General features: G+C 41.9%; 2 protein-coding genes across 2 annotated transcripts; both read right to left on the bottom strand.

Moving 5' to 3' along the window:
- Window positions 1-453: 453 nt before the first annotated feature.
- On the bottom strand, window positions 454-3,215 carry tnfsf13b (TNF superfamily member 13b). Its single transcript, XM_088383634.1, has 6 exons — window positions 2,841-3,215; window positions 2,655-2,748; window positions 2,492-2,548; window positions 2,016-2,140; window positions 900-1,050; window positions 454-805 (listed from the first exon to the last, which is right to left on the bottom strand). Exons 1-6 carry the CDS (start codon window positions 3,063-3,065, stop codon window positions 693-695), a joined length of 765 nt encoding a protein of 254 aa, XP_088239760.1. The 5' UTR covers window positions 3,066-3,215; the 3' UTR covers window positions 454-692.
- A 154-nt stretch (window positions 3,216-3,369) lies between these two features.
- abhd13 (abhydrolase domain containing 13) lies at window positions 3,370-6,941 on the bottom strand. Its single transcript, XM_088383633.1, has 2 exons — window positions 6,741-6,941; window positions 3,370-6,255 (listed from the first exon to the last, which is right to left on the bottom strand). Exon 2 carries the CDS (start codon window positions 6,220-6,222, stop codon window positions 5,167-5,169), a length of 1,056 nt encoding a protein of 351 aa, XP_088239759.1. The 5' UTR covers window positions 6,223-6,255; window positions 6,741-6,941; the 3' UTR covers window positions 3,370-5,166.
- Window positions 6,942-11,474: the final 4,533 nt, after the last annotated feature.

Here is an 11,474-nt window from a genome sequence, read left to right on the forward strand (position 1 = left end):
GATCATGTTTGACGCTTTTTGCCTTCAAAGGAGATGAATGCTTCTCCAATACAGCCGTTTCCTTCTTAGTATTTTGTGAAGAATGGCTTCTGACCTCGGGCCTTGCCGGTTGCGTTGCAGCATCGCAGCCCTCTTTCAACTAATGGCTGCTGCTCAGTCTCCATTTATCCATTAAGGCCATTTGGAATCACTCTTCCTGTGCCTTCTATTTTTGACTTTCTTCTCCCACTCCTCCATCACACCACAAGTCTCTCAATTTGCCAAATGGAGTCACGACTCCCAGTGCCTGATGCCACAGTGAGGAGGCGACCACCCACCGGGCTTTGTCCAACTTTGTGGCCCTTTGGATACAAGTCAAGTGGATGAGGGGGACCTTTTAGTCTGTGTTAAGCAGCAACATTTAAAAGTGCATTCAAATTGTATGAAGGTTAAAAAAAGGGAAAAAAAATCTAATTCAAAGTGTTTCATTATTTATTGAGTAATACAACGTCCGTCCTTCCATCCACCCCCACCCTTATATTTTCAATCGGGTCACGTGTTGTATTATAAATAAACAAAAATTGTAAAAAAAGAAACCACATTCTAAAACAACAAGGGCCAGCGTTGCATTCACACAGCGTCAAAATGTCTCTCCTCACGTTTAAGGCCGGCAGATTTCCAGCTCCCTCAACTCTCATGCGAGGTGACAGACTTTAAACCAGCTTGACAGCTCCGACGAAAGTGGATTCTCCATCCAGAGACACATTGGCCGTGGACCTGGGGATCAGCACCTCCAACTGATCACCGACTTCCAGCTTCACGACACCTGAGGGAAACATCAGTGCATTTCACACCTTGAAGCGGCATTGCTGTTTGCTGCTGTAAAGATGGTGTACAAATTAGGTTATATCATAACGCACCTCCCGTGTAACACGTGTTATACGGGAGCTCGCTGTCCATGCGCTGGATGCAGCGAAACAGGATCACGTACTGCGCCTCGTTGCCTACCACCATCCTCTTCCTTCGGACCACCACGTGGCCCATTGCAAATGTGCTGTCCATGTAGTAGACCTGAATGTGAAGGGAGATAATAGAAAAATATAATAGAATACATGATCATGAATTGAATGAAATGTATAATCACTTGTGTGTTCCAATACTTTTGGAGGGGACTGTGTTGCTGTGTTTTTTTTTTTTTGTGCTGTAGTAGTGGTGTATTTGTATCTAAATATAGTAACAAATTAGATACAAAGGAAGGTACAATGCATTATGACAAGATCAAAAAGTTGTTTTTGGCTACAATGCATTCCTCTTTGTCCTTGTTATTTCCAGTGGTGGAGAATTACGTACTTCTTTGCACTATAAATAGCCTTAAATCTGCCCACACAAAGCCCTGTGCTGGATACAAAATATTCAGATTTGCCATAGAACTAGGAATGTTTGATAGTGTCTCACTCACGTTAACACTCCGATACCAAGTAACGATACCACAAAGTAAATCTCAGTCAACATGATGGCAGAACGTTGATGTTTCTTTTTTTCTGTTGCCTATAATGATTTGCAATGTAGCGCCAACTACAATTACTCAATGATTGATTTTTTTTTCTTTTGCCTCAAGTATCAGTGGCGTTAAAATATGGCTGGTTATCGGCATGATACGATACTGGTATACTGGCACACACATACATGAAAAAAATATGAGTATTACCCGATATGTCCATCAACAAAATGAGTTTTATAGAGGTGGAATGTTTTGATCCAGCGCTTGTATGGGTTTTCATTAGATGAATGCAAATATAACTAATGAAGTGTTCCTTGCATGAGCTTGGTCGATTACCTGAGATTTTATCATGCATTAACAATGATGAATCATTAAATATTCATTTTACAAGAATGCATCATTTGCATAGATCGTTTTCTGCACTGACTGCAGGCAGAGTTGCTCGAGCTTCATGTTAAATCAGCAGGTTGCAATGTAGGCCAGGAGCCCCATCTTGTGGTAAAACTAAATAAGAACATTGACATGTGCTACTAACCTGACTGTAGACAAGGTAATATCCCTCCTCTTGGACCAGTATGTTGTCTTCTATCAATTCCAACGAAGAGCCTCTCCTCAGGCCAGTCATCCAGGGGATGCCCGTGTATGGCTCCAGGGCAAAATCTAATGTAGAAAACACGCCCATCATATTGATTTTCTCATAAATTTGTGTTAATGGGACTGTTTAAATCATTTATTTATTTATTTATTTATTTATTTATTTATTTATTTATTTATTTATTTATTTATTTATTATTTCGTTTTATTTTGTTTTATTTATTTATTTATTTATTTATTTATTTATTTATTTATTTATTTATTTATTTATGAGGGGTCGCCAACATCACCTTGGAGACCCCAGGCCTGTTCCAAAAATAGCTCACCAGGGATTGTGATTTTTTTTTTTTGTGATCTGAGCTTTTATAACATTCCATTTGAGAGATTCCATTGAACATACTGAAACATTTTCTTTACCTTTCACGAAGACTTTTCTGTTCTTGTTCGCCAACAACTGGAGACAAGACTGTGAAACTGGAGGGAGGGGAAATGTCTGATGAATTTTTTGACGCACAATTTTTCTTTTCCCATTAAATCCAAGGACAACTAAAACCAGAAGAAAACAAAGACAAGAGCTCACCTGATGTGTCTGTTCCAGAGACCATCCTCTTCCTCCTCATCAGGGTGAATGGGTGGTGAGTATCTGTCTGGCTGCTTCTCGTGCCACTCACATCCTAAACACAGAAAAGGAATACAATATGAAAAAAAAAGGGTACACATCTAACGTTAGGATAAGCATTCCATAAAAAATGTTCAAATGGCTCACCTGCTCACCACGCTTGGCTTCTGGCCTTTCCACCCTCCTGCGACACACTTCAGATTTCAGGCCCTCCACCTCAGCGCTTAGGACCACCAGCTGGTACAAGGAGAGTGCAGACAGAGAGGACGAGGTGATGACCGCCAGCGAAAGCAGAAGGACCTGCCTGGAAAGCCCTTGGGCCTCAACAGCCTTCTCGCCTGTCCCGGGATCCAAATGCAAGCTAACCGTCATTGTCAGGCTCACACACGCAGGAATGGGAGTCAATTCCTGAGCGCTGATATGCTTTGGTTTCACATTCGTTCTCCAGTTGCTTCCAGTCGAATGAATAGTCACGAAAAAAGAGAGAGAGTTGCTTCCCCTACTTGTTCTGCTTGGCTAACCACATCAACTTCCTGCCTCAACAGCAGCCCTGACCTTACTCAGTGCTTATTAAGGCTCTTATCATAATAATGATACATTTCCACGAGTTACATTGAGTTAATTCAATGGACAGGACAGGAGAAAAAGTTTGATAAAAAGTGAAGTGGCATCAAAATTGTCTTACATGATTTATTTCATTCATTTAAAAATGCCACAATTTCATGTATCAATGTTATTGCATGTTACAGCACGGAATACACAAAGTGAAAATATGAGCTTACAAAAGCGACATGTGAATAAAAACCCAGAAATGGTGAAGGTGGGTGGAAAGATGATCATTCAGTGACTTCTTCAAGCTGAAGATGAAGACGAGTCATTCATTTGTCTGCTTAAGAAACGCATCTTTGTCAAGTCTTAATACAAAAAGTCAACGCAGTGCAAATTTGTATCAGAAACAATCACATGCCAGCCCCTGAAAGCAACACACACTTGCACTCATTCCATCAGTGAATACTGATTTGTGTTGCATTCAGATTGATTTAGAAAAACACATTCGGACTGGCTTTGCAGTTGTAACAACGCAAGATCTCCAATTCTTTACATTAGCAAAAGGCAGGAAACCACAGTAACCCAAAACGTTGAGGGCAAAAAAAAAAAAAAAAACTCTTGCAGAAAAACAAACACGTTACTCTTAAGTGCAATGTCAACATGTCGGAGACAAACCAGGAAAGGTCATCTTCCGATGCCGCCGCGGGGAAGATCGACACATAAATACAAGCGCACGCACTAATAATTACATTCATAGCAGCTCTTTTCCTTGCCAAGCGTTGGCTTTATAAACTGTCGGACCAAATATGGCTGAAGAGCTCCGCTGTGTACTCAAATGGCTTCATTGTTCTGCACTTTGAACGCGAGGGCAGACAAACCCCTTGAAAGACACCGGGGAAAGGTTAATTAGCTCATTAACAGCCCTTTGAGGGACTACAGCCATTTTGGCACGTTGTAGGAGGGTGATCAGAACCTAAAAGATGATTTGAGTGGAAAACAATGCCAGATAGGATTATAAATCATAACAAAAGACAGGCTCTTGTAAATTTAATAGAACACACATGCGTCCAAATATATGTTGAATGAAAGAGGTGCTGATCTTAAACACTCCTCCAGCATAGCCTGGTTTCATTTTACGATTCCAGTGGATGGATACAAACACAAAAAAATATCTTTGAGGATTAGACTTTAAAAACTCAGTCTGGCACTCAAAGGGGTAAGCTTTTCATTCCATTCCAAAAAGGAAAGCTGCTATTTTCCAAAGAAGTATTAGGGTCATAATGGAAAGGGGCGAGGGGGTTGTGGTGACGTTTACATCATTTCATTTTCATTGGCATCAAACTAAAAGTATCACTCAAAATAAGGATGATCATGAAATAATCAAGTTGTATTTACATAACTGTGCATGGTTTTGTGTTATAGTCAGACTTCAAGTCTTGCGGGGCAACCTAAAGAGCTGCCTGTATCGCTCCGAGACGACAGATTACGTCAGCAGCTGGAATACATTTTCGCTCAACATCATCTTTTGCAAGTGACCTCATTTAGTATAACAGTGATTTCCAACCAGTATGCAGCTAGAAATTATCCTTTTTTTTTTCGACAAATAATTTCCTTTGTTCATACAACAATGCCAGCGACGTATAGCGACAGGCACAATTAAATGCTCTTCTACTAGATGGCAGAAAGCCCTTAATAAACCAGTGCATACCCTTTTGTAACATTCCTTTTTGTGTGCTGTTCCTTGAGATTTTAGTCAAATGCAAAATATAAGCCTTGACTCAATAAAGGTTGGAAAACACTGTATTAAGAGTCACATGCGTGCGTTCATGGATGAAAAAAATGAAAAGAGTAATGATTCACCTCCCTGAACAAAACCCATTTACAGATGTGAATGAAATCAAAGAAGCATTAAAAAAAAGTTCCATCAAATGATGGTGACATTGGAGGATGTCTGCACACTCTCCTCATGGGCGTGGCTCTTAAGCAGCTCGCAAACAAACTGCTCCAAGGCGGCGAAGTAGCCTTGACACTGCCACGTGTCATTGTGCGTGCCCTCAGGGAAGATGGCCAGGCGTTTAGTCCGCGACGGCGACATTTCGTACAGTTGCTTCATCATGACCGGCGGTATGAGTTGGTCCGACAGTCCGGAGACGAACAGCGAGGGCATGCGGCACAGCGCCACCTGCCGGTAGGACAGGAACTTATTCCTGTAGCACCACAATGGCAGCAGGCGCATGGGCAGGAAGGAGAAGAGCGTCGCCGCCATGTGTGGGATGCTGAGGAAGGTGTTTTCCACTATAATGGCCGCCACGCGGTGCGGGTTGGTCGACGCCAAGCGGATGACCACGGCGCCACCGAGCGAGCGGCCGAACAGTACCACTTTAGTTTTGTCCAAATCGGGCCGGGTCATCACATAGTCCAGCGTGGCCTCGGCGTCCAGGTAGAGGCCCTCCTCGCTGGGCTCGCCGTCGCTCTTCCCGTAGCCGCGGTAGTCCACCAGCACCACGTTGGCTTTCAGATTAACCAGCATCAGCAAGGCATTAGGCACCCTGTGGCCTATATTGCCCGCGTTGCCGTGGAAGTAGAGAATGGTGGGCGGCGCCGAGGACGTGGGGCTGCTCTGACTGGCCCCCGCCACCCCAGGTGGCACATCCCCGCCCGTGTAGCGCAGCAGGATAAGGTTGAGCTTCACACCGTCTTTTGTGCGAATGTACACATTCTCGTGCGGGATTCCCGTCGGCACAGGAACGTAGAGGCGTGACGAAGACGGCTGGTCTGGGAAGTAGAGGAGCGCGTCTTGGAACTTATAGAGGATGGCCGCAACGGAGGCGAGGATGAGAGCCAGGAGGATGAAACCGCCATACAGGTGGAAGGTTAAGATAAGAGCGAGCAGGGAGACACGGCAGGCACCCCAGGACCAGGAGACTAAAGTGAGGGCGCAACGCTCCACTGAGCCCCACAACCTCCATGACTTCTCCATGGCAACACAGAGCGTGGTCACAAAAACAATAACCTGAAAAAACAGAGAACACTACACATGAGCCAATCAGAAATGTAATTGCTGGATTCATGAAATCCATTGCACAGCTCAATTAGAAAATAAATGTTGTCATGACTCTAAATTCACAAAACAGTGCATATACAGATTGAGGAAAGACCGTGTTTAACGCCGCTGTTAAAAATAACTAAAGGCACACCCAACCTTTGGTCTTTACAGTATTTGATGACAGTCAAGTAACTGTAGCAACTGATAGTGTCAATGCACGCTCGTGCTAACCTCACCAACCTAATCAACCTCACACCCAATTTGACACGTAACAAATTATGAATTATTGATTAGGATAAAAGCCTCAAGTTTAATATTAGAAAACAAATAATCTATTGCGGTGATTGCCAGCTGGAGCCTTCTTTGAGCTTTTAGCATACCCAAGGCTGTCGGCAAGCTAACTAGCGTTTACTCGTCGACGTTAACCAGGCGGCCAGGTACTTCTGACTCACCTCCCTCTCATTGTCGTTGCATCAGATGCGTGAAGTGCTGTCAACTCGCTCACACGAAAACACCAATGTTGTCACGCAGATCAGTTGCAATTAAGTAAACTAAGTTAATAAGAAGTGACCTGCAGTGACAGAAAACCAGCGGAGCTCGCTGTGCTACACAGCTGGTTAGCATTCTAGTTTATGTCTTCCGGGTTGAACTATCTCCGGGGACAATGGTTCCGTATGAAAGATGGTTCCTTGTCAAGATATATTAGTCCGTTATCTTTGTGACAATAACCATGAAAATGGAAAATATTTTATTTAAATATTTTAAAAAGTGGTATAAAATATTTACAGTCGACCGTTTAATGACCACTTCATGTAGTAGGGGCTGAACATACCACATGAGGTCGCTATTGTAATTATTTTTTAAAGTGCTCAAAATACAGCAGGAAAGAATGCAGTACTTTAAATCAAAACTGCTTTCACTTCCATCCATTTCCACAGAACACGTTGAATGATTTAAATTAATATAATTATGGGGTTATTGCTCACTTATATAGAGAAAAGCTGCAATCTTCTTTTTAGTTAAGACATATATGATACTAGACAATGCCTGTCTTCAAAGAATTATTTTGATTAAGGCCAATATTGACTTTCTGCAAAAACATCACATTACACAGCTATTTCTGAAGGTTGTCCTTCAGAGTTTCTTGCAACCAACCTGTTCACAGGCATTGGACAAATGGTGAGTCTGCTATGAAACAATAATAGGACAGAAAAAAAGGTGAGATTAACGCGACTGAATAAATACATTCATGCTGTAAATACCGTATGGATTTTTACACTTTCTTTTCCCTGCTGACGTTTAACATCTCCCTCACACTTTATCATTTGACCTTGGTAGGGAGGCAGACAGATGATGAGCAGGCTAGCAGAGCTGCTGGCCATTTAGCTCCGTCCTTGAGGTTTCACTGATTTGATTCCGGGTTGTCCCAGCCAACAAAAAGAGAAAACAAATTCTTTTAGAATATGACACGCTGTTAACAATAATAATAATGCAAGAGTGAAAATAAGACAGCAAGAAAAAAATTCAAAAAGGGAAATGGTTAATGCATGCTAATTTCAGCTGAAGAGAGGTCTCTGATAGTATCAGACAGTATTGAACCTTAAACTGCAGCATCGCGGCAAGGGGAAGTAGGTCAGATGATTGTCATTTGCTGCTTGATGTCACAGTAGGCTGAAGTCAGTGAAAGCATTGCAAGTTGCAGCGTTAGCTTTTCAGTATAACTCAAAAAATGTGGTTCACTTTGATAAGTGATTGTATTTTCCCTTTCATAAACTGTTCCGTGCCTACCTAAGTGGAAAGACACCTGACAATTTAACTAAAGAGCTAGACTTTACTTTGGACCAGGTGAAACTAAATCTAGGTTGTGACAGCATTTCATATCAGAATGACTTGATTATGCTGCCTTATAGTTACAACGCCTAACCAACTACCACCTGTTTGTAATCTTTGCAGAAATTAGGCTGCTATTTTCTCAAATGCACATAAAGAAAATACCTTTTGACTTTAAGGCTTTGTCCACTCCCATAACGGCGCAACCGCCCTTTTCTAACTGCGACTATCTGCGAAAATATAAAAAAATACCGCAGGCTGGCTACTTTACTCTTAACTACACTTTGACTCTTTTTGATAAATAATCAAAACACACACTTAAAGTCAGTAAACACACAGGCACACATTGTAGCTTCAATTACTCCAAACATATGGCTCCAAAGCACTGGAGGGCAGCAGCTCAATAAAAGTGGGAGCTGCTGTAGGACGAGCAGTGATTTGATGACCTAGCAGGGAATATCATATCATCAGGCCGAGGGACATGCTTATCATTCAACTCACGCCAACCACTCAGCAGCACCCTGCTAGCAACACTGAAGCAGCATTGTGCATGTGGAACGCACCCATTGACAAAATTAAAGGCTGTAATGCACCCAATAGCATGCACGTTTTCATCCTGTAAGATGGGAGCTATTGCTACAAATTGATTGCCAGTCAGCATTTTACGACTGCAACCTTATCTGCTAATGTGTAGGAGTTGCTTTTATTATCCTTCTTTTTGTTTGTTTTCGGTTGCGTTTGCGAAAGACACACTTGTGCTCATCTGACAAAAATCAGATCCGCATGTAACTAAATGCCATGCACAAACGTGATAGATTCGGTGTCCATGGTTACAATGTAAATGTGTTATCACCTTGGCGACAAGAGCGTTGAGTCACAGAGGACAGCTTCGACATGATACGGCGGAATCTCCAAAGTCCAAGACAATCTGTTTCAGTTGACCACCGAGTTATTTGAATTTCAGCACCTTTTCTCCTACTGGCGATACTGTAGTGTGAAGGGAAAATGAAATAGATTAACTGAGAACCACTATGTAATAAAATTAAATAGTAATCATATAAAATAAAACTACTTGCCCTTTGGAGACACCTGACTAGGTGTCCGTCTCGTTATTTTTACCTTTACAGTAATATTCATCCATTTCCAATAGTGCATGTGGGGGAGCTGGAGCCTCTTCTAGCTGGCTTTGGGCGAGAAGCGGTATTCACCTTTGACACACATTGATGCCTAACCACTAAAACACCCAGTTTCATCTACAGTAATTATATAAAATGAAAATCATCAAACGTCTAGTACAATTCAATCCAAGTGTCTTTAATGTTCAATTTTCAAAATACTCCACCCAAGATTTTAGTATGACAATATGTTCTGACACAATGCTATTTGTTAGCACGTCAATAGAGTTTTGCATTGTGTGTTAGCATTAAGCTAACATAGAATTCCCTGAGGCAGTCACGGTTTTTGCTTTACACAACAAGTAATGAATTATTAGTTCGACAATAAAGTTTAACTAGAATCAACATTTGTCAAGGTGGCAATGTAAATCTAACCCCTGTATAGTAAATAATTTGACATTTAATGATGTCTGGGGAGGGAACAGCAAACAGACATCACACATTTCAATGGGGAAATTTGTGATTTTCTCAACTCCTTTACATTGATAATTTTGTTTGACTAATGAGATATGTTTTTTTCATAAAATTCTTTAATTAGATCACTTTTGTGCTGTTTGAGGGTCCATTACAATCATTTTAGTTTTACTTTAAACCCCAAAACAGGTAATAAAGATGCAAAAATTCAAACATATTACCTGTCACTGCAGTATAATCTCACTGACTCATAATTAAATCAGTACCTTCAGCTCCTGTGGCTCTGTTTAAGCGTCAGTCAAGGTTTAATGAGATTGCCCATACAGTATAGTGATGGCTCAGTCAGCTGTAGTAAAATAGGCAGCCCGTGCCTGCAGTGAAGGGTGCCCTCTGTGCCGTTCCCACCAGCAATGACTTGGATGGAAATTGCTGTACGTCTCAAACAGTAATTAGGAGGCCTCCTGTAGCGAAGAAGCCAACATTTATTAAAATCCACCGTCACCCTCGTTTCCCTTGCACATCAGTCTACTGTCAAATCTGCGTTCCCACGCGTTCTATTTATCTGAGCCTATTTGAAGTATGAGGACTAATACGATGGATGACTAAAGATTGTTTTGGATTTCGAAACAATTTCCCCTTATCTTGGAATACATACACTGTGTTTAGGGTGTAAATATTATTTTTTTTCTTCTCCACCTTCTCTTGTGGGAGCACAGATAGATAGATGGATAGATCATTAGCACGTCTGGCCATTGTGCCAAAAATAAAGATGAAAAGACAAACTTTCAGAGCAGGCTCTCTTTTGTGTCTCTAGACACTTGAGCAAGCTCCTCAGCGGGAATGTTAATGTGCCAGAGCTGCTAAATCAAGCACTCTTCAAGTTAGATCCAAATGCGTGTTTTCTGCTTTGCTAAAAAAGAAAAAACAGCTCTTTGTTTGCCATCGTCTTACTGTGTCACGGTTTGACCAGATGAGGCTCAACTCAAATTATGTACCATATAAACAAATAGCATATAATTTGGAAATTCATATTGGCGGCTCGATCTGCAGAACGGCTAGGTCCTCAACCAGGCGGGGCTTCCTCGAGTGGTTGTTTATCTCAACAACAAACTACACATCGACATTAATGGTTTATATCACATGTAAGGTTTCTTTTTTTGGGTGGTGGTGGGGGCGGGGGTCACCCTCACCATAAATATCCTATGTGGAAGCACACCCTGCACAAACCACAACTGCCACTCACTCTTCTAATGTGTTTCAAAGTAATCACAGTGAAGGCCTTGCTTCTGAGACAGGGACATTTTCACAGAAGCAAATCAGCACGCTGCACACTTTGAACTCAAATGCAATTCCTGATTGATTAATTATTCAATTAAGAGGACTGCCCTAATTTTTTTTGAATGAATATCCCAAAAACAATCCACCCTCTGTTTGAAAATGGTTAAACAGCAAATAGCAAGCTCGTGCTGTAACCTCGATGGACATCCTACAGCTGTGCCGCTTGAGTCCTGTGACCCTGTAGTAAGTCAGCGTAATAGCAATTACTCAGAGGTCCTCGTGATTTACACGCTAGGCTTCCAACCTACGAATGGGAATAAATCACTGCCTCCCCTACTCATCCTCTCCTCTTTATCTGCACGCTCAGCTCTGAGTCGCTGTCTCTTCCCGACCCTTTCTCAGTCTGTCACAGTCGCACACAGGCAGAAACACTTCTCCTGCTCACCCCTCGAGGCCCACACATAATCGCTTAATGAAAAGGTACTTTAC

The sequence above is a fragment of the Syngnathus floridae genome, chromosome 8 (assembly GCF_059516105.1).
Source record: "Syngnathus floridae isolate MCC-2025c chromosome 8, RoL_Sflo_1.0, whole genome shotgun sequence".
Taxonomy (NCBI): domain Eukaryota; kingdom Metazoa; phylum Chordata; class Actinopteri; order Syngnathiformes; family Syngnathidae; genus Syngnathus; species Syngnathus floridae.

Excerpts from the sequence above, each read along its gene's own strand:
- tnfsf13b (XM_088383634.1), bottom strand. The coding sequence starts at position 3,065 with ATGACGGTTAGCTTGCATTTGGATCCCGGGACAGGCGAGAAGGCTGTT. Across the intron at positions 2,549-2,654 it reads CTCTGGAACAGACACATCAG|TTTCACAGTCTTGTCTCCAG; the intron begins GTGAGCTCTTGT and ends CCCTCCCTCCAG. Across the intron at positions 2,141-2,491 it reads CAGAAAAGTCTTCGTGAAAG|ATTTTGCCCTGGAGCCATAC; the intron begins GTAAAGAAAATG and ends TTTCTACATTAG.
- abhd13 (XM_088383633.1), bottom strand. The coding sequence starts at position 6,222 with ATGGAGAAGTCATGGAGGTTGTGGGGCTCAGTGGAGCGTTGCGCCCTC.